General features: G+C 39.6%; 2 protein-coding genes across 8 annotated transcripts in view; one reads left to right on the top strand and one right to left on the bottom strand.

The window, feature by feature from the left end:
• The window catches only part of LOC101738757 (solute carrier family 12 member 6), a 419,122-nt gene that overhangs the window by 70,123 nt on the left and 322,042 nt on the right, over positions 1-26,957 (top strand). The gene's annotated exons all lie outside the window — the stretch shown is intronic.
• On the bottom strand, positions 1,805-20,690 carry LOC101744237 (atlastin). Of its 5 annotated transcripts, XM_021350546.3 has the most exons (13): positions 20,532-20,690; positions 20,157-20,393; positions 19,305-19,454; positions 16,609-16,764; positions 14,793-14,942; positions 12,829-12,964; positions 11,908-12,092; positions 8,904-9,125; positions 8,551-8,799; positions 3,337-3,585; positions 2,869-3,102; positions 2,508-2,786; positions 1,805-1,924 (listed from the first exon to the last, which is right to left on the bottom strand). In XM_021350546.3, the coding sequence occupies exons 2-13, from the start codon at positions 20,352-20,354 to the stop codon at positions 1,895-1,897; spliced, it is 2,238 nt and encodes a 745-aa protein (XP_021206221.1). In that variant the 5' UTR covers positions 20,355-20,393; positions 20,532-20,690; the 3' UTR covers positions 1,805-1,894. The 5 variants fall into 5 exon arrangements, with proteins under 5 accessions (XP_021206221.1, XP_062524764.1, XP_062524765.1 ...); XM_062668780.1 differs by having other exon boundaries at positions 1,805-2,786; XM_062668781.1 differs by having other exon boundaries at positions 1,805-2,786; positions 20,473-20,619.

Genomic DNA, 26,957 nt, shown 5'->3' with positions numbered 1-26,957 from the left:
AAGTGAATGCTGCTACTCATTCTCAGGGACATCAATTATACGCCTTTTACGTCACTTTTGAGCTATTGGTAGTATTCTAGGTTTGCTGTCATCACCACACAGCCTGCGAACGCATACGGTAACGTTAAAAGCAGATTAGGGGCAGGACTTAATTGGGAGGCTAGACTTAATTGGGATAGTAGCTAAGAAGTAAACTGCAATTTTTCTAATTACTTAAGAGTACTGAAAGAATAAGTAGTAAATTTAGAGTTCATATCTAGTACGAGCTTAGCATCATCTGAGCAATGCAAATGAGATTTCGGTAACACAATACACATTACAACACAACCCCATTGTCGAAACCTATTTCACTGAAAACGGAAACACGTGGAAGACATTATTTTCATCGACATTCGATTTACGCAAATTGTTGAGACGAGAAAAAAGGGCAGGAATATTAATAAAGCACGCGAAGAAATTAGTCTTTCGTTATATCGAACATCGGCTCTCTTGTGTAAAGACGAGATTGAAATATAATTGAGAATCAATGCGCAGTTATAAATGCTTCGATTGCAATAACTTTAGGAATTGAACATGACTTTGGAATATATATTTTTATTATGAAAAATATTATAATTTCACTACATCATCATAACGTAGGTGTGGAAACTGCATATCAAATTCTTACGCCAACTATCATAGCATAAAAGTAAAAACAAAAAAACGTTTCTGAAGCGCCAACAACAAATCTAGTGCCAACTAAATCAACAACTTGTATTTTTTCCGCAAAGCAGTATGTTAAAGACATTCGAGTTTTGAATCTCGAGTTCCCATATGCTTAGTGGCATTTATATTGGTATACCTTTTCTCTGGTGGCCGGTAAGCTCTTAATACCAGATAGTCCGAGAGCTCGTAGAATGTATTGTACCAAAGCATCAATCCGGATCAAATTTTAATTGAATTCAAACAAAACCGGCAGTCCGCCTTACAAAACAAACAAAGGTTTAATGGGAAAATTGATTTTGCTGTTCCTTGGTTATTTTAAAATTTGATATTTTAATATTTCGTAGAACGCACGCGAAGATTTGATAATAATTTCATTGAATTAGCAGGGAGTTATTTCCAAATTGTTTCAAAGTGTTGTGTCTAAATCGTGTGTTGTTGTTAAATCAACTATTCAAATGTATGTCAATATAGATTTTTGGCATGTGATTGTTCATCGCGACCTTGTAATCTGGAGGATTTTTTCGGGAATTATACGTTCCAGTAAACGTATATATGTTATGCAAATATTTTCTGGAATGCGAATCGAGCCCGTGGCCGTTATGCGGGCAATCACAGGCGTTAACTTCTACTCCACCGAGTCAGTCGTAATTTGTGGCAGAACGGTGGTACCCACCCCTGCCGACTCACAAGACATCCTACCACCAGTAATTACGCAAATTAAAATATTGCGGGTTTGATTTTTACTACACGATGTTACTCCTTCACCGTGGAAGTCAATCGTGAACATTTGTTATGTACGTATTTGATTAGAAAAATTCGTACTCGCCCGCCGGATTCGAACATTGGTGCATCGCTAGATACGAATGCACCGGATGTCTTATCCTTTAGGCCGCGACGACTTCATACAATAGACTAACTGTTTGTGTGTGTAACAATATTATGTGAGTTATCTAAAGTAACAATGGTTAAGCAATTGTTTTTTTAATCGGTTGAAATGGAATCACTGTTTGCTATCAAAAATGGTAATTTTCATAGTCTTAACAGTTAAAGACAAAATAAAATACAGCAGTCAGTGCATAAACCCAAATAAAAGATTCGATTCATTTCAAGATTGATTTTATTAATTCAAAAATTAAAAGATAGATGAAGAAGAAGTTGTCATTACTGGAAGCCGGTTCGCAAGAAGATCTTAATATTTCATCCGAGCGTAGTTGATCTCCTGCGTAAGTTAATAAACAGATTAATTTAAATACAAAATAAAGATTTTATCCAAATCAAAGTCAAGTCAAGCCAAGTCAAAATTTACTTTTGACTTTTGGTATCAAATGTAAGATTTATGGATATTTCATGAACACCTTGTTATTAGTCTAGATCAGCTCACATCTCCCGCGCTTTGAAGCTCATTACCCGAGACGATAGACATGATAACATAAATTCCACCTCCACTATGTAATCGAAGACTCAATTATATTGTATACAAACGGTCCCAATTCTTCAAACTGTAAAGCAAGATTACTATTCTACAGAAATAGGTAGGACTTTAGTGCCCACTCAATAGGCTGACAGAATTTCATCGTCCTGTGTTCCCTCAATTTTATCCCACGGTCAAATTCAAACGATATTTTTAAGGTACGTATATATAAAGTAGACAGCTGCCTGCGGTGAATCACTTACCTTTCTGTTAACAGTCTGTGTGCAGTGGCGCAAAACGTTCTGTTAACAGTCTGTAAGTCGCTCAGTATCAAGTGGATATTGTACATATTTGTACATCTATCTATCCCAACAAAAATATTATGCTTTACCTTAATAAGTTCATTGTAGTATTTATCGGGAGCGCTGTTCATGCGATCGCGACGATTCGAGTAGAAATTAAGAAGAACAGCTTTCTTGGCTTCCTCGTGATAGGAAGATCTATTAGCCAGGTTGACAATATACGGAATCCCCAAAGTTGGGACCCACCAGCCCTTAAATTCTGTGGCTTTATCCATTTTTTCTATATACACATTAACAGCTGAAGCAATAGCCGTTTCATTCGCAGCATCGTTCAGTTCGCGCAGATCGTCATACTTCGACTTGATGAACTATAAAAATATCATTGTTTAATTTCTTGAAAGTTTTGAGAAGAATACATATATTAAAAAATAATTTTAATGACATGAATACCTGTTTAAGTATTTCTCTCTCCATGTCATCTGGCAATTCGGGGTGAAATAGTTTCAACGCTTGTTCTAATGCTAAATTACGTTCGTTTACCAAGTCGTTCGGATGTAAGCAGCATGTATCGGGATCCCAGAAAAGACTCATGTAATTCACGTAGAATGACAGCGACAGCATGAATTGTTTCCTATTTTTACTTCTATTGATTTCTTTTAAGTCAGTGAATTGAGTTGGCATGTGCTGCAAGTTAAAAATACATTGCTAAGCTGAACAATAAAAAATATATTTTTAAATTCGCTCACAGAAGTAACTTATCACTACGCCTAATACCTGCCGCCTGTCATGAATACGAAATATCTTTCTTTAAATAATAATAATTTTTATTGGATGAATCACGAATATACTAGTTGCATTTTGTTTCTTGCAGTTAATTAGGCTTCGACTTAAAGTATGGGTTTCTAGATTTCAAATTACCTGCATCAGAGATAGTTTGAATACATCTTCTGGAAATTCTGTAGGCCTGTTTCGTCGCTGGTTGAATGTCTCAATGGCTTTTCTGTAGCTTTCTTGGTACTTGACTTCATATTCGTTGTCATCTAATGGAGGATCCTTGCTGACTAAGCCTTCCATGAAACTAGAGAAGTTCATCTTGAGTTCAGTTACAACGTGTCTGTTGTTTTGTAGATTCAACGCTTGGAGAAACTTCAGTTCTTTGCCTAAGCACTGTGAAAAATTATAAATAAAGGAATAAATTAAAATTTGTGAAATTTTCGCATATTTTTTCGCTTAGCAAAACACAATCACGTTTTATTTTCAAAACAGAAACTACTATATTATACTCATCGCATACAGTACCTACCCTTCGAGAGATTATTTGTGCAAAGTACCGTTTGGCTCTGCAAAGGACTCCCTTCCACGGTGCTTCCTGAATGCTATCACCTATCTTTCTTCAAAATAAACTTGAAGAGAGTTTTTGGCGTTTGGTTGCAGCTGACATAGACAGTGTCTATGATATTGATAATATCTATGAGCCAATGCGAGGACTCACGATTATATAATACAAGTTAGTTTGTATACCTAATAATCCTCAATTTACTATTGAAATTCCAGAAAAACGTGAAGATAGAATTTCATGTCTGACGTCTGATACGGACCAGAAGTCAATGTTAATATGAGCAGAAATAGCAGGGGTTAAAGTATGAAATTGCCGTTCTATTGTAATAGGTACTTCGAATTGACATAAAACCTTCATGGTTTGAGATTTTTGAGTGAAACTTTTTCAAATAGAACCTATAAGGTTCTTCTTTAAAAAAATGTGCAACAGTCGATTATCGACTTTCAGTTGTTTTTTTTATTCAGCTTAGACAAGAAAGATGGATACTTCGAAAAGTCGAGTGATTTTTTAATACGAGTTCCGACTCGCAATATCAGTGTTGCGTTTGGAGGGGGGACTGCTAATGAACGCACCGTACGATTTTGGTTTAAACGCTTTCGTGATGGAAATTTTGATTTGAAGAACCAACCACGTGGAAGACCGCCCACACATAAGAATAACAAGGAATTGAAAGGGATGGTGGAAGCTGATCCGAGCCAAACTACCCAGGAATTAGCGGCATGGTTTAACGTTACCTTACCAACAATATTGACTTATTTGCGTCAAATCAATAAAATAAAAAATATATGAAAAATGGCTGCCCCATGATTTGGCTGATCTGCAGAAAGAAACGCGTGTAGAAACTTGTGTTGCCTTGTTGAATCGATTCAGAAATGAAGGAATATTGGATCGAATTGTGACATGTGATGAAAACTGGATTTTTTACTATAACCGTAAGCGAAAAATGCAATGGCTGACCCCAGGTCAAACGCCGCAACAGTGTCCTAAAGCAAAGCTTACCAAAAAAAGGTAATGGTAACTCTTTGGTGGTCTCAGCATGGTCTTATCTGGTCAAGCAATAATAGTAGATGTCTACTGTACCGAACTCCGAACAATGATAGCAAAACATGCAGTGAAACAGCCCCTACTCATGAAACGATCTTCACCATTATTGCTCCATTATAACGCAAGACCTCATACAGCACGAGAAACCGTTTTAACTCTACAGGAACTGCAATTAGAAACCAATTGTCACCCTCCGTATTCGCCAGACCTTGCTCCAACGAATTACCATTTTTTTGTGTTTTGGACAATTTTCTACGCGATAAAAAGTTTTCTTCCGAGGAGGCAGTGCAAAATACTTTCACACAGTTTGTAGAATCTAGATCACCAGAGTTTTATCGCAAATCGAACTGCCGCGGTAAAGCTATTGCATAGCATTTTTTATCAACTTATGCAATTATAATTAGACAATTATAATAGGCATGATGACTAATTTTCAATATCTATTCTATGATATTCAGAAGTATCTATTGTGACGGGTAGCCATCATACAACGCAAGATATTTTACAGATGCCTGAATCTCGCTTATGACATTTTCAAGACAAGCTTGCATATATACAAGTTTCGAACAACAACATTCGGACCGTCGGTCTACCGAGCAATATCACCCGCTCGGTGGAAGATCTTCCCTTTGTTGTATATCTTTACACTATTATATCAAAAATATATCATATTTCTGTAGAAAATACAGGTTTTCATGCAATAAAATGAAATTTAAATTTAAAGTTTTTATTTCGCGCTAAAACGCTGTTCAGTGTAATGGCGTCGGTCATTACGTCACGGATTAGTAAACTTCAGTACGTCAATAGTAAACATTAGATGCTTGTTTAATAAATCAAGTTATTTTGCATAATAAATATGAATTCAAAAGTGTATAAGTGGTGTGTGGTCCCTCAGTGCAATAATACATATATAAAAACTCCGAACAAGTTAGTTTGTTTACGTCCCAAATAAAAAAAAAGTGTGTGTGTCCGCTCCGACGCACGACTGGAGTTTACTGGATATAAAAAATTAAACGAAACAATACGAGAAATAGTTCTATATTACGACAACACGATACACTACAGATTATTAACAAATTAACGAGACACAAAACAAACGACTAACAAATATATGAAAATACAATAATGAGAGAAACGCGCGATCAGTACGAGGCTTTGTGGCGGACTGCCGGCGCAGCAGCCCGGCGTCACCTGCGATAACGCGGCCGCGCGTTGGCTCCTGATTGGCGCGCGCACGCATCACGCAATCAGGAGCCAATCAGGCGCATAACGCATTTCGTGTGACATGCTAGTACGATTTTGGTCCCCATAATTTTCATACCCTGGGCCTATATATGTAAATCGATTCTAAAGGAGTAAACTCCAAAAACAATGAGAAATAAACCGTTGACTCTTGCACGGCGAGATCCAAAAGGTTTAAGTCTAAATATTTCAATTTATTTCTGTGAAGATCATTTTGATGTAAGTTTGTACATATTTTGTAAATTCTACAGTGATGTGTGACCTTAATTGAGGAAGTTAAGTTCAATATTTTCTGAGATTACAATTTATCTCTTGAATAACCAGTAATATTTATTTCAATGAATGCTTTATTCATTTTCCAGTTACCACATGATATGGTCAATTATTATGGACAATGGGTTTGATATCGCAGGTTCGCATGAAACCGGGCTGTATTCTCACAAAATTTGAATGCCAGATAGACAGAATAAAAACGAACAACTAAGATTATTATAGATAACAGAAAAGATTAATTTCATTTACTATTTACCATAATTTATCAACTCAGACAATAACCATTAAAATCATTGTCTGTTATCATACATACCTAATATTTTAACCCGCTAAGCATTTATTATGGAAAAAGTAAATTATAAAATATCTACTAAATACTTTGTCAACTTTGTTTGATGTATTGTTTGTAAAAAGGAGTGCAGATTGTATTTAGTAGGTATGTTATTAAGTCCTGAATTTTATTTGTGTCTAATAATTTGCAAATGTTTACTTTTTAGTTTTGCATGACAACATATAAGAAAATTTAACAGAAAACATTGCCTCGAGAATGACTAATAAGTCTATTTAAGTATTTATTACTCACAAGTTCAGAAGTAAAGCCGTTCAAAGAGAAAATAAATTAATAAATCAGATGACATCACCCTTGAAACCTCATACCCATTCTGTTCTACATCACCATTTAAAGTTACATGAGGCAATTTCACGTTGCCATGGACATCCACATTACATAAAACTTCTCCGATCTATCATCACCATCAACAATATCTCTCCAAATTAAATCTATATTGGACTACAGTGAGATGATACAAAACGATAGAAAATTAAAAAGCTTAAAATTACAAAGAGCCCGCGATCTTACATTGGAGTTCCCAAAAGCTGTTATTACTTAATTGATTTAATAGAAAAACATACTAATATTCCTGGTAACAAGATACTCATGTGTAAAGGAAATTTGATTAAATAACCTATTTAGAGAGCTTGCTGATGGCTTTTGTGGAACTTCTGTTGTGGAAATGGTAAACTACGATTATAAAATGTATTTTAGCGACAGGTAAAGCGAAAACAATAGTTTTTTTTTGTTAAAATTGCAGTGATCGCGCGTAAGGTCAAACGAAACAAGATGATGTTTATTAAGGCGTGACGTAATTCACTCTGATTGGTGTTTAAGCTATCATGGCTGATTGTTCTATTTTGTAGATTTATTTTAACAAATAAATCATCAATCTCGTCATTAATATAAAAATAAATACATTTTTCAAAATCCTTGAATCCTGTTTCATTAGATCAATTTAATATTTCGGCGATACTTGACTACTGTCATCATGCCTATTTAATATTAAAACAATAATAAAACAAGACCACGCTATATTAAACATTAATAAAAGCAAAACCTTAACTGTCCCCTTCACACTCATAAGCTAGACCGCGCGAGAGAGATGGGCAGACTTTTCACGATGCGCATGCAGTGTGACGTCACGCCACGCGCTTATTCACAACCACTACACAAGCGCAACTTGTGAATGTGTTGAACGCGAGCTACATGGTAGGCGGAGTGAAGGGTGTAAGGTGTTTTTCGTTACGGAATTTCATGGTTCGGTCGCCGCGCTCAAGGCCCGCGATAAAATCTATGCAATAGCTTAGAAACGAATTTCAATTTTTCAGTATAAATCGACAATTTCATACTTTAACCCCTAATATGTATTAATTAAAATTACTCATATAAGTTTGACATTTAAGTATTTTTTGCTTATTAGTTAACTGCACATATGGACCGTTTGGAACCTCTGGGTTTGCGGAGGGACTTCGGTTCCCTCTGTATTTTGTACCGTATGTTCCATGGGGAGTGCTCTGAGGAATTGTTCGAGATGATACCGGTATCTCGTTTTTACCATCGCACCGCCCGCTACCGGTGTAGAGTTCATCTATAATACCTGGAGCCACTGCGGTCATCCACAGTGCGTTTCCAGAGGTCTTTTTTACCACGTACCATCCGGCTATGGAATGAGCTCCCTTTCCCGAGCGCTATGACATGTCCTTCTTCAAACGAGGCTTGTGGAGAGTATTAAGCGGTAGGCAGCGGCTTGGCTCTGCCCCTGGCATCGCTGAAGTCCATGGGCGATGGTAACCACTCACCATCAGGTGGGCCGTATGCTCGTCTTCCTACAAGGGCAATAAAAAAAAAACGTAGCTTTCTAAGTAATTTATCAATAAAATAGAATAGAAATTGTACTGACCTGAATAAATTTAATCTTTTCTTCATCAAAGACATTTGGAATTTTTTGCCTTTTGGAATCAAAGTAAGTAACAGCGGCTAAAACGGCTTCATTGAATAATGGTTCTACGTCATTCGGATGCAAGCAAAACAAATTTTCACCGTGCACTGCTTTGACTGTATTATCAAATACTTCTTTTGCTTCGAATGCTAGTTTCCGATACTTTCCGTCGTTCATAAGGCCATAACGTGGTAATTGTTCTTCTAAATCCTGAAAACACCAACGGCTTTATTTTGTTACATTGAACATATTACATAGTTTTCGGTTTTCGATTGGATTATTTTTTACATAATCGTTAAGTTCCAAAGACTTACACGCTTTAATTGAGTTAGGTATGCATCAATCTCTTTCTGTGAGCCCAATTTCCCTTTTTTGTTAAACGCTTCGATTGCTTTATCCAATGCTTGGTTATGAGTAACGCGAACTCCTTCACCTGGCATACTTGGCGTGTTGGTATTGCATGCAGAATCCATGATCTTCGTGTACTTACTGGTAGCTTCCCGCGTAGCTGCCGTCAATGCCGCCCTCTTGGTATTCTAAAATAATAATAGGACCATGAATTTCTTTACCTATGTACAAATTGCTGCTACTTGTGTTTAATTTTTATAATTTTATAGCATTCATAGACATGAGCACACGATCCACTAGATGGTCTGATGAATCATCTCTGTCAGTCACGAACGTCACCAATGAGTGGGGTGCAGCCTAGTCGCTGTTTATCACTAAAAAACCCCCTCAAACCTCATTTGAAAAAATACGTCTCAAAGCATTCAGTAAATATAAGAAATTCATTCCAAAGCCGGTTAGCATATGCAGAAAATATGCCTGCAAACGTGTTCAGAATGAATGCTTGTATTAATGTTGACACCGTGACAGATAGTGTGACGGTAAAAACGAGATGACGAGATCGTCTCAAACAGTTCATCATGGAGTATATGTTACAATACTCAGAGAGAATCGAATTCTCTCCGTAAGCTGAGCAATTCAATTGGAACCTCCGAGCGATCCATGAGAACTAGATTATCGAAAATCCAATCCAGGCTTCTCCTGTGTGGAGAAAAACGAAAGTATGATAGATGGGAATGGCATTTAGTAGCTCCGGCCCCGAGAAGGAAATACTTAGCCGAAAGTATGCTGCATAAAGCATAATATACAAGCAAGCCTTTATCCTGTGAAGTCTACACCGCTTGGCTTTGTTGAAGACGCCCTATCTGTAAACGTCGCCCCGAGAATGCAAATACATACGATCAAAAGTTTGCGCGGATGGTCTTTTAAATTGTAGCACCATCAATAATAACCTGTCCAAGATTTTTTTTCACTTGAGACACAAGTTTTCATCGCCTATCCAGCACTACGCTCCAAGATAGGTGTGACTGTTTTCCGACCAACCAAAACGGTAGCGTTCCAATCGCAGAGTGTCTTAGGGAATTCGAAAAATGGTAACTTCAAGAAAAGTGCCCTATTCAATGTCTTTTCACGATATTAAGGCTCACCACGCTACATCTTGGAGAGCAAAGGTCCTCGTCGTTGCTCTCCAAGCCCTTGCTTTCAATCCTCCAGTAAGTAAGATATAGAAAATATCTCCAGCTGAGCGACCGTGACTAAAATGAATACTATCAGTCACGGATTAACTAGCACTGATCAAGCTATTCAAGAAGCTGGACATTTGTAATTGATTTTATTACAATGAGAAATAAAGAAATTAACTCGATTGGCCTGTGGTTTGGACCGGTAATCCTTCTTAGACATAAGGTGAATAGGTTGCGGTACGACGGTTACAGAAAGGCGATGCAGAAGTATTACCACATATTTTATTCAGGGCTCCAAGTTATCAGGATCGCTGCGAGGATACGGCCCGGCCTTAGTACCCGCCTGACCGCGCACATGATGCGTATGATACATATCTCAGGTAGAGATGTTCAGTAATGTCAATATTCTTATAATGTCAATATAATTTATTTTTTATTGCGCAGTGGTGAGAGACTAGTCTGACAAAAGGTACCTTTTGCAGTCTTTTGCAGGATAGTATTTATAAATAGGCAGCAGAGTTAGGTTTTCGCCTTTCCTCTGAAATCTCAGAGTCCGACGCATCCTGCTAATCATTTCATGGTCATTTGTCGGTAGTAGCAGTAACTTAAACTATTTTTATACGCTTTATATTAGCTTCACTTGTATGTATGTTTGTATGTTTGTAACTGACTCCTTTAGACGCGATTTTGACCCACTTTAAACGGCCAGATTTCATTCAAACTTTGTAAATTTATTGAGGACCGATGACAATTCAATATAAAAAATATATATGAAAAAATTGAAATTTTTGAAAAGTTTTGATTGAAAACTTTTTAAGATATTATTGAAATAATAATTTTTCTACTCATATCTGTCAGAAAAGTATTTATAACTAATAACACCATGCACCCCACGCTTTTTTTACAATATATATATGTCAGCACACGTCAGGGATGGCTGAGCGGTAGGTTCCGTCATCGCTCGTATTCGATTGAACTCAGTTTAGTCAATAAAACTTTTCAATAATAATTATTGAAACTCAACACACACAACTTTCACAATGACAGGGTAAACCGACAGTTTCGTTGCACATACCGACAGACCGACTGACTGACTGACTGAGACTCACTGACTGATACGGACGGAATAACTGTCTGACACGGAATGCCACGACTCTGTCCACGTACCGCCATTTTATACTGTGGCGTTACGTAGTCTACCCTTCATTTTGTGATATTTATCAAAACAACATCTCATCATTTAAATAATCAAAACCACCGTCTTAATATTACTAAAAGTCGTTATTCACGACATATATATTTACAATATAAAATAATTTTTTTTACACTATTTTCAATTTAAATTTATTAAAGTTTATTTTCTATTTTTTAGTTGAATTTTATATTATATAAAGCATGTTTTTTAGTTTTTTTAAACTATTATTTATTATATCTTACTCCGTAATTCGTAACTATTTCTTATTTTAAGTAACTGGCGGCGGACATGATTCAAATCCGGATGTGGATTCTGCTAGTATGGATGCTACGAGCAGTATAGCATTGGAATTATCCTTCATATTTTTGCCGCGAACTAATGATTTGTTTTGGTTTGAATTTTAAGATAGCTATGGTGCATTATGACATCAGATCGTAAGTAATTAATTTTAAAATCTCTGAGACTGATGTTCGAATTTCATAATGTGTTTTTTTAGTAAGAAGCAGCAATCATTATTTAATATATTAGTCGTATATGTTGGACATCATCATAAGTTAGACCTCCTCAAGGCTTGGTACTCAAATTCACACTTACCTCGAAGATACTGCTAGGAGTTATCATAGAGTCAGTGTTAAAAGCATTTATATAAGTTTGGAAATATGTATACAAATCAGCGCAAGTTATTTTAACTCCATTTATCTTTTTTATATTCAAATTTTCAGGCGTAAATATAGATGGTACAAGCTCTTTAAGAGCGTCTCTGAAGTCTGCCGAAAGCTCTGTGGACAACACAATGAAAGTTCATTGGTGAGTTTCCAAAAAGTAATAACAACAGTTAAATTATTCAATATAAAATTAAATTTGTTGTTGAACATGTTGATCGTTTAACATCGAATAGGCTACAGTAAAGATTTCCTCGTATTATAGATATCGTAACAGCACATACGAAATAAGATTTGATTGTCTGTGTTAATTAAAAACCAAGCATCCTTGCATTGTGGAATCAATAATGTTTTACAGTCACTCTCTTTTGTGTCGTGATGTCTCCCGGCTTTTAGATAATTACAATGTCGTTCTTTTATATAGTTATATTAATTACGACATCTTTCCACATAATTAACGGAAGCACTTTTTATTCTTTTACAACTACGTAAAAATTGTAGTTGTAAAGATATAAGGGAGATTTTGTTGTTGAACACATGAACTTAGCGATGAATTGACATCCAGGTATTCACCGTATTAAGTGGACTTTTCAATATGTGAAACATTACCAATTGCCAACAGTAAATCATAATATTTGTTGGTTGTAAAGCTTTATGTGAGCGAACTTAAGGTACTATCATTCTGCTCGTTAGCGTAACAAAGGATAAGGATTCTAGTAATAAGGAATGACGATGAGAAAATACGATTATTACCTTTTGTTTGAAGGTGCCAGTACACATATTGTGATGTTGTTATTTAAAAAATTTATTCAGAATTATGTTAGTAATTTGTAATAAAATAAATGTATTTTACCAGAAAAGTTTCCGTTGTAGCTTGGATTCGAAAAATTGAAACCGGGGTGAGGCATAAGGAAACATGAAACCTTATCGAAGCAAGAACGAATATGTTCCCGGAGGTCACATAGCTCTTTTGGCATTTTATCTGTAATCTAAAAAGATAATTGTTCAGTTAACACTCAAATTTTACGCTAGCCGTATTCCGTGTTGTATTTTTTACACACAGGAAATATAATTATTTCCTTTACGTTCTTATATAACTATACTTAGTCTGGCCATAAATACTGTTACAATAAAAAATAAAAAATAAATCTATTGCAAATAATATTTATTACTTTTACAGTATGTTAGTTTAATACATAAATATAAAACAATTCAAAGTATTAAAATCTTATTCGAAGTGGTCTCCATTGGATGCAATACAGTCCTTTAAGCGTTGAGGCCAGTTATCAATAGAAGCACGCACTCTTTCCATGGGAAATTTTTTCACTGCCAATCGTACGGATTGTTTTAGGGACTCCAAATTATCATGGCATTTAGAGCAAGCCGTACTCTCTAAAACTGACCATAAATCACAATCCAGCTGATTAAGATCGGGACTAGACGACGGCCAGTCTTTAGCTCTGATGAAGTCCGAAACGTTCGTTTCCAACCAAGACTGCGTAGACCGAGCTTTATGACCTGGCGCCGAGTCTTGCTGAAAAGACCATTCTTGATAATTGAACATGGTGTTGTTAAGGGGCTTCACTACCTTCTACTCAATAATGGTATCTTGATACACTTGTGCCGATGTTTTGATACCTTTTTCACAAAATTATGGCTCAGTCACTCCTTCATAGCTAATACCCCACCAAACCATCACTGAGGTCGGATAGTGCCCACGTTGCACTGGAACTACTGGGAAGCTTCCTTAGAGCGTTGAGCATAAATATTGTCTTTTTGTTTGTTAAAATGATGCTCAATTGTAAAAATTTTTTCATCCGTAAACAAAAAAATTCTATGACCTCCCTTTGCGTACCGCTTCAGTAGTTGTTTCGATTTTACCACCCTATTCTCTTTTAAATTATCAGTTAAGAAATGACCAGTACGCCTCTTATAGGTTGTAAGTCTTAAGTCATCTTTCAAAATACGCGACATGGTTCTAGGTGCTATCTTCATCTCCCGAGATAAAATCTTTTGCTTTCGGATAGGATTTCTTCGAATTCTTTTCCATACTGCTTTGACCACATTTTTCGTACGAACACTACGTGGACGGCCAGATCTTTTTCTGTCACAAATAGAGGAGGTCTCATTGCACCTATTGATAGCCCGGTACACAAACATTTTACTAATACCAAGCGTATGGAGAGTTATAAAAATTGCATTTGGCTCCATACCTACTTTGTGTAATGCAATCACAGCGATTCGGTTCTCTTTATCACCCCACTCCATTTTAATATCGCAAAATATTGTACAATGTATTGGCGCCAAAATGAGAAAACTCAATGAGCAATCATATAAAAATGACAGATTCCAAATTCAAATGTAATATTTTGTTTATTTTTAATTGTAACAGTATTTATGGCCAGACTAAGTACATACATATTATGTTGAGAAGCGGTGGCTTCAAAAGCTTACGCCTAAGTATACCGACAACCGATTTATACCAGGTAGACTGGGAGCTTGTTTGCACATGAACAGAAAACAATCTAAGAGAAGGTTAATAAAAGCGATAACATTTTTTATCTTTGCCAAATAAATTTATGTCGTTTATATGAAGATTTTCTTTAGTCTCCATTAATGTATATGTTACATTTCCGTCATACAGTTATGACGGTTGAAACAATTTCATAAGATATCGCAAGTACAATCACGATACCAAAACTATTATATCCCATCGACTGCGTTTCCAAATTAAAATCAATAAAATCTTTAATAATTATATTTCTTCTGTGCGTGTGTTTGTCACAAAACTCCTCTTACTTCCCTCCTTGTACTTACTTCAAGTTTCTTTTTTAATAGCTCGGCACCTCCTTTGGCACCGAAAGCATGTTCATAAGGGTAAAACCAATCTCTGATAAGGAACATTAGCATCTGAAACGCTTTGGAGCCGTCTTCGTTTTTAAGTAGTTTTCCGTACTCGGTAAATAACTGAAAGGATTCATTGAATTGAATTTTTGCGTTGAGAGAATAAAATAATACTTGATTTTTTTTTATTGCCCTTGTAGGCAGACGAGCATACGGCCCACCTGATGGTGAGTGGTTACCGTCGCCCATGGACTTCAGCAATACCAGGAGCAGAGCCAAGCCGCTGCCTACCACTTAATACTCTCCACAGGCCTCGTTTGAAGAAGGACATGTCATAGCGCTCGGGACCGTGGAGGGGAGCTCATTCCATAGCCGGATAGTACGTGGCAAAAAAGACCTCAGGAAACGCACTGTGGATGACCGCAGTGGCTCCAGGTAGTATGGATGAACCTACTCCGGTGGCAGGCGGTGCGATGGTAAAAACGAGATGCCGGTATCATCTCGAACAATTCCTCAGAGTACTCCCCTTGGAACATACAGTACAAAATACAGAGGCAACAGAAGTCCCTCCACAGACCCAGAGGTTCCAAACGATTCGTGAGAATGGGATTATCGACAATCCGAACGGCCCTCCTCTGTATGGAGTCAAATGGAAGAAGCAGGTATTTGGGAGCCCTGGCCCAGAGATGGGAGCAGTACTCCACGCTTGGCCGGACTTGTGCTTTATAAAGCAAAAGCCTTTGTCCAGGCGTGAAGTACCGCTTCGTTCTGTTGAGGACTCGCAGCATTTTGGACGCCAACTTGGCCTTGCCTTCCAAATGACTCCGAAACTGGACATCGCTCGAAATGTCGACCCCAAGTATCCCGATACTCTCGGAAGGTTGCAGCGATACTCCTTGGAATTGCGGCGCCATGACAAAGGGGTCCTTCTTCGCAGTGAACGCGTAAACTTGTGTCTTTAACGGGATGAACTGAACCAAGTTCAATTCATCCCATTTGGAGACTCGCCCCAGAGAGTTCTCCACTTCAGACACAAGCTTAGATCGTCTCTCTTGCACCACGCTCCGAGAGAGGCTCTGATGACCGATATATCGCGCATCCCCCGTGCTGTCATCCGCATAGCAATGCATGCCAATCAATAGACAGCATGTCATTGATATACAGGATGAAAAGCGTGGGGGAGAGCACCGAACCTTGTGGAACATCAGCGTTAATGGTCATGGTATCAGAACAGTCACCTTTTACGACGACCGTGATACTCGGCCCTTCCAAAAAGCTAGCGATCCACTTGCAGAGACCCTCGGGCATTCCGTAAGATGGTAGCTTCGACAGAAGTGCCCTATGCCAGACCCTGTCGAACGCCTTCGCCATATCAAGGCTAACAGCAAGAGCTAAGGCTCTCTTGCCTGTGGTGGGCTGAAGCCTTGCTCTCCAAGGCTTCAGCCCACCTGTAAGTAAGGTATACAAGAAGATCGCCAGCTGAGTGACGGAAACCGTACTGTCGGTCACTGATCAGCTGGCGATCTTCAAGATACTTCAGGAGTTGTACATTTATTATTCGCTCCATCACCTTGGAAAGCAAAGAAGTTATCGCGATAGGCCTGTAGCTCGATGGGTCCGACCGGTCACCCTTCTTGGGGATAGGGTGGACGTGGGCGGTTTTCCATGAAGACGGAACCCTGTTAGCGCAATAAGAGAGGCGATACAAACGCGTTAGCGCAGGCGTCAGCTCAGGAGCGCACGTTTTCAGAACCACTGCAGGGTATATAAGCCGAGTATTGAAATCTACCTGTAACCACTGAAGATCGTCTTCTTGAAGATTCCCGATGAGATTATAGATCTGAACAGACGATATTAGGGTGGAGAGCGCAAATATTATGGAGCTATCGCGCACTGTGCTGTTGGGGTCGAAGAGGCCTGGTGTATCCATTAACAGCACTGCCACCTGTCAAAGAAAAAATGTAGTTGTCACGGAATGTAGCCTTTGAGATTTTAATCTGGCAGCACGGTTTTAAAATAAAAGACTTGTCATAAATATTATGTGACACGAATCGGTTGTAGCTTTATAATTTTTACTTAATTTAATATTGAAAATGTGCTAAATACACGGTCATACAGAAGAAAATGTCATATTAATCATTAGTAAGTATTTTCCCTCAAGATCCGTGTCACAGTAGTTTTCAAATCTTAGGTAAATAGGTAAAAATTCTTAGTTAAATCTAAACATTACTCGATACCAAAGTTTCCCAACCTTTTCTGTCTGACTATCAGTGGCGGGCTGACCTTCGTGCCCGGGGCGTGGCACGTCTCAGCCCCAGTGTGGTCAGAGCGCGGAGGGCCCAATCTCGGCGGTCCGTGCTGGAGTCATGGTCCAGACGGCTGGCCGATCCTTCGGCTGGTCGTAGGACCGTCGAGGCGATTCGCCCGGTTCTTGTGAACTGGGTGAATCGTGACAGAGGACGCCTCACTTTCCGGCTCACGCAGGTGCTCACTGGGCATGGTTGCTTCGGTGAGTTCCTGCACCGGATCGGAGCCGAGCCGACGGCAGAGTGCCACCATTGTGGTTGCGACTTGGACACGGCGGAGCACACGCTCGTTGCCTGCCCCGCGTGGGAGGGGTGGCGCCGGGTCCTCGTCGCAAAAATAGGAAACGACTTGTCGTTGCCGAGTGTTGTGGCATCGATGCTCGGCGACGACGAGTCGTGGAAGGCGATGCTCGACTTCTGCGAGTGCACCATCTCGCAGAAGGAGGCGGCGGGGCGCGTGAGAGACGCACAGGCCCGCCGCCGTCGAGCGGGGGCCAGGGAGGCGGATCTCGCCCAAGCCCTGGCCCTCTAAGTGTTTCGGGTCTCCCTCACATGTCGGCCTGGGGACCGACGAAGGGGGCCTAAGAAGACGACGTGCAAGCTGCTCTGCACGCGTTTTATGCATGAGCATCCGGGTGATGGAAGGCCGGCTATCCTCAACCCACGCTGGTTCTGACCCAGCGGGGTATTCCGTAGGATAGACCATTCTAACCGGCGCCATCTAGGCGGGCTTCGGATAGCCTGCCGACCGAGAGGGCTGATGGTCGTGGCGCCGACGACCGCCAGTCCGGCGTCCCGAGGGAGAGGGTGATGGGAGAGATGTGCTCCGCACTAAACGCTTCACTTTCCCCCCTTGCCTTTTCATGAGTTTTGTCTCATGCGAGGTATGGACGTTGGTTGGTGAGAGACAGGAGGTTTTAGTCGGTTCGACTCCGACATGCCCCGCCCTCCATCCCCAGTGAAGGGCGGAAGTTCGGCGATTTCCTCCTGAGAAAAAAAAAAAAAAAAAAAAAAACCTTTTCTGTGCCGTTCCCCGCTGTAGCATTCCTAAAATTTTTATGCCCCCAATAGATAATTTTTAACAGTAAAATATTGATTTGTTCATTTAAGAAATCACTATGAAATTGTTATCAAAACACAGTACGTAATATTTCCAAACGTATATTAAAAAACTAAAATTCTAAATCAAAATAATTTTAATACACATTTTCATATTAATTTAGTACGATTGCCCCCCTTAATTATCAAATTTCCCCTTTGTGGGGCGTGGGCCCCCTATTGGGAAATACCGCTCTATACCATCAATTAAATTTAAACCTAGATTGTAAAAAAGGAGAGTATATGGCTCCAGACTGACGTTCAAAACGTATAATAAAAAAACTAAAATTCTTATTCAAAATAATTTTAATACACATTTTCCATATTAATTTAATATAATCCTTAATTATCAAATTGCCTCCTTGTACTTTACTGGTGGTAGGACCTCTTGTGAGTCCACATGGGTAGGTACCATCACCCCGCCTATTTCTGCCGTGAAGCAGTAATGCATTTCGGTTTGAAAGGTGGGGTAGCGGTTGTAACTATACTTCAGACCTTAGAACTAATATCTCAAGGTGGGTGGCGCATTTACGTTGTACATGTCTATGGGCTCCAGTAACCACTTAACACCAGCTGGGCTGTGAGTTCGTCCACCCATCTAAGCCACAAAAAATAAAAATATTGTGGGACGTGGGCCCCATGTTGGGAAACACCGCTCTATACTATCAATTAAATTCAAACCTAGATTGTAAAAAAGGAGGGTCCAGTGTCAAGTTTTTAAGTGGCTGCCCCACCCTTAAAACTGGAACGCTCTGCTGCTTTATGGCAGAAATAGGCAGGGCAGGTTGGTGGCACCAATATGTGTGTACCATAGCACAGGGTATCCTATTTTGGAGTCAGATGACGGCATGTTACTATAATTATTCTAACCAGTCACCGAGGAAAATTGCGCATACGGCCTCTCCAAAGTGTTTCCGAACGCTCATCATTTATTATTATTTTCTCTTCATTGAGCTCTAAAGTTTTTGCAACGTAAGGTCAACTGATTTTCGAAGTGAACATCATTCCAGATCCAAGTGCTGCCATGCAAATTCTTATGTTATGGAACCTAATAATCATTATATACATTAAACAAGCTGACCTTTTCTCCTGTTGCTGTAGTGGTGATAAATGGCTCCGAATACATTAGTATACCCGTAGTATGCCTTTGAAATCCTCCCTTCCAGCTGAATCCGACTAAAGGGTCTGTTTCGTTCCCCAACCAGTCGCCATTTTCGTTTCGCTTTTCCGTCTACGACAACAAGAAGCTGAACTTTTAGTTTCTTTTGTAAAATGTGTTTTTTACCTGCATCCAGAGTAGCATTTCAACTCCTCCTTTGGACAAGCACCTTGAATATTCGAAAATATTCAAGACAATAACGACAAATGATATTCAACATCAAACTATACATTAAAACTACTCGGATTTACCATTTAAAACCGGACAGGTATAAATTTCGACATCGCTTTTATTGAAATGTATGTTATAGAGCAAGAATCGACCAATGGATTTTTGTTTCCTTATGGCAATTTCGATATAGAGGTTGTAAAATGAAAACTAATCACTTAATGTTATTTTCTTGACACGAGCTGAGAATTGTTTGTACTTTTAATTTTTATGCGGAAAGCGTCATATATATATTATATATATATATTTATATTACGGTATATTTATTTTTATAGTACATATATCATTACGGATTTTTTAAACATTAAATTCGGTCACCGTCGACCTAAATGTAACTAAGACGTTTTAATAATTTAATTAAATAATTAAAACATGGATGTTGGAACTGAAACTTTTGTACTTTTTCCACATACATTCCATAACAAAAATTGCTGAAATGTTCACGTTCAAGAGACTATTTCAAAATTTTTAGCAGAACAAAGCCCACTGCATTAATTCTTCAAAACGACAGACCCATTTTTCATTACAAAAAAAAGTGATACATACCGGTGAGTTGAGGTAACGGAGGAAGTAGTTTAGCAAGAAGGACTTTCCTCCACGGTAGGCACCCACGACGCTAACTACCATCAGCGGCAGATCTTTTACATCCTCACGCAATAAAATTCTCTGGAGTGCGTTATCTTCAAGCACATAATTGTGATTTTCATTCCTATTAACTACTTGAACGCATCGTGGCCCACTCATATTGATTAGGTCTTCAATATACCTGTTAGATTCAATTGCCTGAAACAAATTAGGTTATATTTTACTATAGGTCAAGGACGATGTGAGAATGTTGACGCTAAAGGAGTATAAAACACACTGCTCCGTGGCCTAAAACATGTAGTGTATTAATTTATTGAAATGCAAATAGCAACTTACTCCCAAAGAAAATACGTCTATTCCAGCGAGGGCCACAATGTAATGAGAAAAATAAACCAAACACTAGGTTATTATATTATTGTTTTTCGAAATCATTTTCCTTTCTATCCACCTCTTATCATATATTCACCACGAATGTCGGTACTTGTAGTGGTCATACACAGATAGTAACTAAAATGAAATAGTTTAGAAAATAAAATGTAAAATAATTATAAAAAAATCAAATATTCATTTGTATGCATTTGCGAATTTTATAATATTTTCACAATAATATATAATTATTTCAATAAACCCGTGTTAACAATCAAAAAATTAGAGAACTAGTGACGGGGGCTTAAAATTTATATTTGTAAGGAATTTTTCTGACGCATGGACGCCTAGATCTGATGATGTCTCAACAACGATGTAAGTATAAAAGGATAATTCGGATAACCTCAGCAGAAATAGGTCGGATTAAGTACCAGGGCGTACAATATACCTGACCACTGGTTATTTATTACACAGTCATGTTTACAAAATTTACAGAATTTATGTCATTTACCTACGTTTTGATATTGTCATGGGTTACCTAAGTTCGTAAATTTTAATTTTAATTCGTAAAACTGTAAGAATTGTTTTTTTTGAGATCTATATTTCTGTTTAATATTGGTTGCGTGAATTCACATCCCGATGTTCGATTTTGGGGGGACTATGCGGCAGTAAGTTAATTGTAAAAATTATGAGATGATATATAAAAGGAGATATTTTTTTTAACGTCTCAAATTATACGTTATTAGCATCTATATATTACCACTAGATAACGCATCACATACAAAAACCAAACACAAATATGGCATCGACTAATTGATCTGACTACACCATCAAGTGGAGAAAAACGATGAATAATATAATAATTGTAACCTAAACTATGCCTTTTCCCCAAGCAATAAAGTGCAGTTTAGATTATTTTAACATTCACTTACGACCTTATGCCATGAATGACAGAAAAAGATAGTTTTTTACAATAACTTTTATTCCAAATTTAACCTTATCTCCTTAAAAATAAAGCAAAAATTTACACGCATTTTTTTTTTTTTTGGTCAAGAGGAAATCGCCGGACTTCCGCCCTGCCCTGGGGATGGAGGGTGGGGCATGTCGGAGTCGAACTGACTAAAACCTCCTATCGCTCAACAACCCGCGTCCGAACCTCGCATGAGACAGAACCCATGAAAAGGCAAAGGGGGGAAAGTGAAGCGTTTAGTGCGGAGCACATCTCTCCCATCACCCTCCCCCTCGGGACGCCGGACCAGCGGTCGTCAGCGCCACGTCCACCAGCCCTCTCGGTCGGCAGGCTATCCGGAGCCCGCCTAGATGGCGCCGGTTAGAATGGGCTATCCTACGGAATACCCCGCTGGGTCAGAACCAGCGTGGGTCGAGGATAGCCGGCCTTCCATCACCCGGATGCTCTCGCGTAAAACGCGTGCAGAGCAGCTTGCACGTCGTCTTCTTAGGTCCCCTTCGCCGGTCCCCAGACCGACATTTGAAGGGGACCCGAAACACTTAGAGGGCCAGGGCTTGGGCGAGATCCGCCTCCCTGGCCCCCGCTCGACGGCGGCGGGCTTGCGCGTCTCTCACGCGCCCCGCCGCCTCCTTCTGCGAGATGGTGCACTCGCAGAAGTCGAGCATCGCCATCCACGACTCGTCGTCGCCGAGCATCGATGCCACAACACTCGACAACGACAAGTCGTTTCCTATTTTTGTGACGAGGACACGGCGCCACCCCTCCCATGCGGGGCAGGCGACGAGCGTGTGCTCCGCCGTGTCCAAGTTGCAACCACAATGGTGGCACTCTGCCGTCGGCTCGGCTCCGATCCGGTGCAGGAACTCACCGAAGCAACCATGTAGGAGTGGGTGATATAAATAGTATATAGATTCAATATCTATATATCGCAGCAATATCGTTGAATCCGATATCGCCCCGCACGAAATCTATATATCGATATCAGCCGATACACGATATTGCTCGATGTGATGCGCATCGCCATATTGTACCGATTCGTGAATCGAAATCTATATTTCGATATCAGCCGATACACGATATTGCTCGATGTGATGCGCATCGGCATATCGTACCGATTCGTGAATATCAGCGATATTCGTTTGGTTCGTATCGAATCGGCCAGAGTGAGTGAGCGCACGATAGGGATATCATGTGATGAATGAAACAGAAACAGGCATTATCCATACAATTGTAAACCTTATATTTAAGTCCATATGTCTGTAGATTATTCTTAGCGTATCAGCAGGATACAATTAAAGAAAGAAGTTTCAACTTTCGACCCTAACTTGAATGCAGTATAGCCTATTTGCATCGTTGAATTTAATTTCACGCGCTTTGACCTTGAACTAGAATTTTTGGACAAGTGTTTATAAATACTTAAAAGTTTTTTGTGTTTGATTTTTAAAGTACACATTTTTCTATTTTTAGTTGAATCCAAATAATTGAGTTTATTTCTTGTGTTTGTATTAAACTTTTGAAATCTACACTCTTTTGGTATATTTTGTAATTTTAAATTAAGACACAAAATACTAAAAACTGAAAATAATATAGCCAGTCCTAAGCCTGGTAAAAGCATGAAGGAAAGTTTTTTTGACATTTTTATTTTCATGTTCTTTTTATTACTTTAAGATCATATTATAAATTGATATCAGAAAACCAACCGTATAACGTTGACTTAAATCTATATCTACTATGATATTATATCAGCGTATCGTTTCAAATCTCAAATATCATGAATCGAGAAAATCTACTAGCATCCATCAATATATAGATTCAGAAAATATATAGATTCAATATCCGATATTGATCCTCGATATATAGATACGATTCGATACGCGGCAAATCCGATATTACCCACTCCTACAACCATGCCCAGTGAGCACCTGCGTGAGCCGGAAAGTACGGCGTCCTCTGTTACGACTCACCCAGTTCACAAGAACCGAGCGAATCGCCTCGACGGTCCTACGACCAGCCAGAGGATCGGCCAGCCGTCTGGACCATGACTCCAGCACGGACCGCCGAGATTGGGCCCTCCGCGCTCTGACCACACTGGGGCTGGGACGCGCCACGCCCCAGACACGAAGGTCAGCCCGCCACTGATAGTCAGCAGCGAGCGCCTCCGCCTCCAGGACCCAAGGCGGCGTCCCAGCCAGTACACACGCCGCCTCGAAAGAGATGGTGCGATAACCACGGATGACCCTGACCGCGATGGTGCGTTGCGGCCGTTGCAGCAGCTTCGCTACCCCCACGGCCAGGGACTGGCCCCACACGGGCGCCCCGTATAGGGCCATTGATCGCACCACCCCTGTATAGAGACGGCGCGTAACCTGGTCAGGCCCCCCAACATTCGGAAGGAGCCAGCTTAACGCGCCGCCCACCCCCAACAAACGAGGGACCAGATTCTGAAAGTGAGCACGGAAGGTCCAACGACTGTCTAGAATGAGGCCGAGGTACTTCAACTGCACCCCGACCCAGTACGGACGCCTCCAACCACGATATGGGCATCGACAGGTGGCACTCTCCGGGGCCTGTGGAACCACATGGCCTCGGATTTACTGAGCGCCACATCGAGGCCCAATCTCCTGATTTTGCCGACGACATGCGCCACCCCAGCCGTAGCAAGACGGGCAGACTCAGCAAAACTCCCCCCCCGGGCCACGACCAACGTGTCGTCTGCGTAACAGATTACGCTCAGGCCCGGGAGGAGGGCACTCCTCAGCACCCAGTCATACCCGATATTCCACAAAAGAGGGCCGAGCACCGACCCCTGTGGAACACCGCGCACGACCGGGAACCGGTGCACGATCCCACCGTGTCCGGTACACGTGACCGATCTGTCCTCCAAGTAGACTCTCCAGTACTCAAATTGTCCAATTTTTCTATACAGCAGCAAAGAGTATATAATCAAACTCTGAACTGCTTCTGGAATTTTGCGGGAATTCGTGAATTCTTATTCGAAATGCTTTTACCGTTGTCGAAGTCGTTGTGGCCTAAAGGATAAGACGTCCGGTGCATTCGAATGTAGCGATGCACCGGTGTTCGAATCCCGCAGGCGGGTACCAATTTTTTTAATGAAATACGTACTCAACAAATTTTCACGATTGACTTCCACGGTGAAGGAATAACATCGTGTAATAAAAATCAAACCGCAAAATTATAATTTGCGTAATCACTGGTGGTAGGACCTCTTGGGAGTCCGCACGGGTAGGTACCACCACCCCGCCTATTTCCGCCGTGAAGCAGTGATGCGTTTCGGTTCGAAGGGTGGGGTAGCCGTTGTAACTATACTGAGACCTTAGAACTTATATCTCAAGGTGGATGGAGCATTTACGTTGTAGTTGTCTATGGGCTCCAGTAACCACTTAACACCAGGTGGGCTGTGAGCTCGTCCACCTAACAAAGCAATAAAAAAATTGTCTAACGTTTTTTTCGTATACTATGGGCAGCCCACCTCCTTATCACTCGACAGTTCTCGGTGGCGGAGGTAATCACGAACCACAGAGCCGATGACGATTATGCAGATCGTTCTCAAATGCCTATTTGAGACTACTTATTTACAGATTAAATAATTAAAATTTTTAGTGTAATGTAGTAGTGTAGTAAGTAGTACAGTGGCTTATGCGGTTATAATTTTTCACTACTTCGTCTTTTGGCGATATTTTTTTTAACGTCTCATATTATACGTTATTAGATTAGGCAACGACCTAAAATAAAAATTTAAGTAATCTAATCTATAGATTGGAAATCTTTTGCAATATTATAATAGGCTGGGGAAAAAGTTTCTTCGCATTTTTTAAGTAAATTCACAACCTTTTTTAATATAGTTTATTGACATTTAAGTAACTAAAGTATGTAGGTACAATTTTGTTCGATAACTTTTCGCCATCTTGTAGGTAGGAACATGATCCCATTGCTATAGAAATTTTGAGGCTTCTGATCAAAATACCGCGACAATTGGTTTTGGCAGCTCTCTCGTGATGTTAACCTGACACTGCAGAATTCTGAAGAGACCGAAACAGGTGGAAATCTGAAGGTGCAAGGTCAGGATTATACGGCGGATGCATTAACATCTCCCAGCCAAGCTCTCTTAATTTTTGCTGAGTTTTTTTTTTTTTTTTTTTTTTTATTGCTTAGATGGGTGGACGAGCTCACAGCCCACCTGGTGTTAAGTGGTTACTGGAGCCCATAGACATCTACAACGTAAATGCGCCACCCACCATGAGATATAAGTTCTAAGGTCTCAGTATAGTTACAACGGCTACCCCACCCTTCGAACCGAAACGCATTACTGCTTCACGGCGGAAATAGGCGGGGTGGTGGTACCTACCCGTGCGGACTCCCAAGAGGTCCTACCACCAGTGATATCATGAGTGGCTAAAAATGTGTGAGGTCTAGCGTTATCATGATGAAAAACCTCACCCCTTCTGTTGATTAATTCCGGCCGCTTTCTCTCAACGTCTTGCTTTAATCTCATCAGTTGTTCTCAGTACGTGATCCACTTTTCATCACCAATTATCAGCTTCTACAAAAATGGTTCGGTTTCATTACGTCGTAATAAAGAACCACAAATGAGTACACGGTTCATAAGGTTTCATTCAGTGAGCTCGTGAGATACCCAAACATCGAGCTTTTTTGTGTACCCAACGTTTTTCAGACGCGCCAAAACTGTTTTGTGATCAATTCCCAGTTCTTCAGCTAAGTCGTAACTACTGATATGCCGGACTTGCTCCACTTTTTAAAAAATGGCTTCGATTTTGTCCGTAATAGGGCGATCAGAGCGACGTGCATCTTTGACATCAAAATTTCCGGATTGAAAAAGCTTAAACCAAATTTACGCTACCCTCACAGACACTGCACTAGATCTGTAAACATCGCAATTTTTTTTCGCGGCTTGCGTTGCATGTTTACCCAGTTTGTAGTAAAATTTTAAAATGTATCAAATTTCTTCATTAGATTCACTCATCTTGACAGTACAAAAAATAAATAAAAATCACACATTTTCTTAATTTGAATTTGGAATTATCTTTTTTAAATGTAAACTTTTAATGATACCAAAACCAGCCAGATGCAAATAGTATAGCCAAAGAGATTTTATTACAAGTTCATACATACTATAATGCGAAAAGACTTTTTCCCCAACCTATTAATTAATTAGTTACAGGTGTTACCAATTTATTTTTTTAGCACATTTTGTTTATTTGCCAATTCGTTCAAAACAGGACCAAAAAGGTACTTAATATTGATAATAAAAAGCTTACCTACGACTCAATTAAAAGTAAAACATTCCCGTTTTTATTTGGAACTATTTGTGCCTGTAACGCTGATGCACAGCTACGATGAATGTGTGATGGCTGCTCCATCAGTATGCTTAGTGCGAGTTTTTTAAC

Source organism: Bombyx mori, chromosome 5, assembly GCF_030269925.1.
Source record: "Bombyx mori chromosome 5, ASM3026992v2".
Lineage (NCBI taxonomy): Eukaryota > Metazoa > Arthropoda > Insecta > Lepidoptera > Bombycidae > Bombyx > Bombyx mori.
This window is presented reverse-complemented; position numbering and strand designations above follow the sequence as displayed.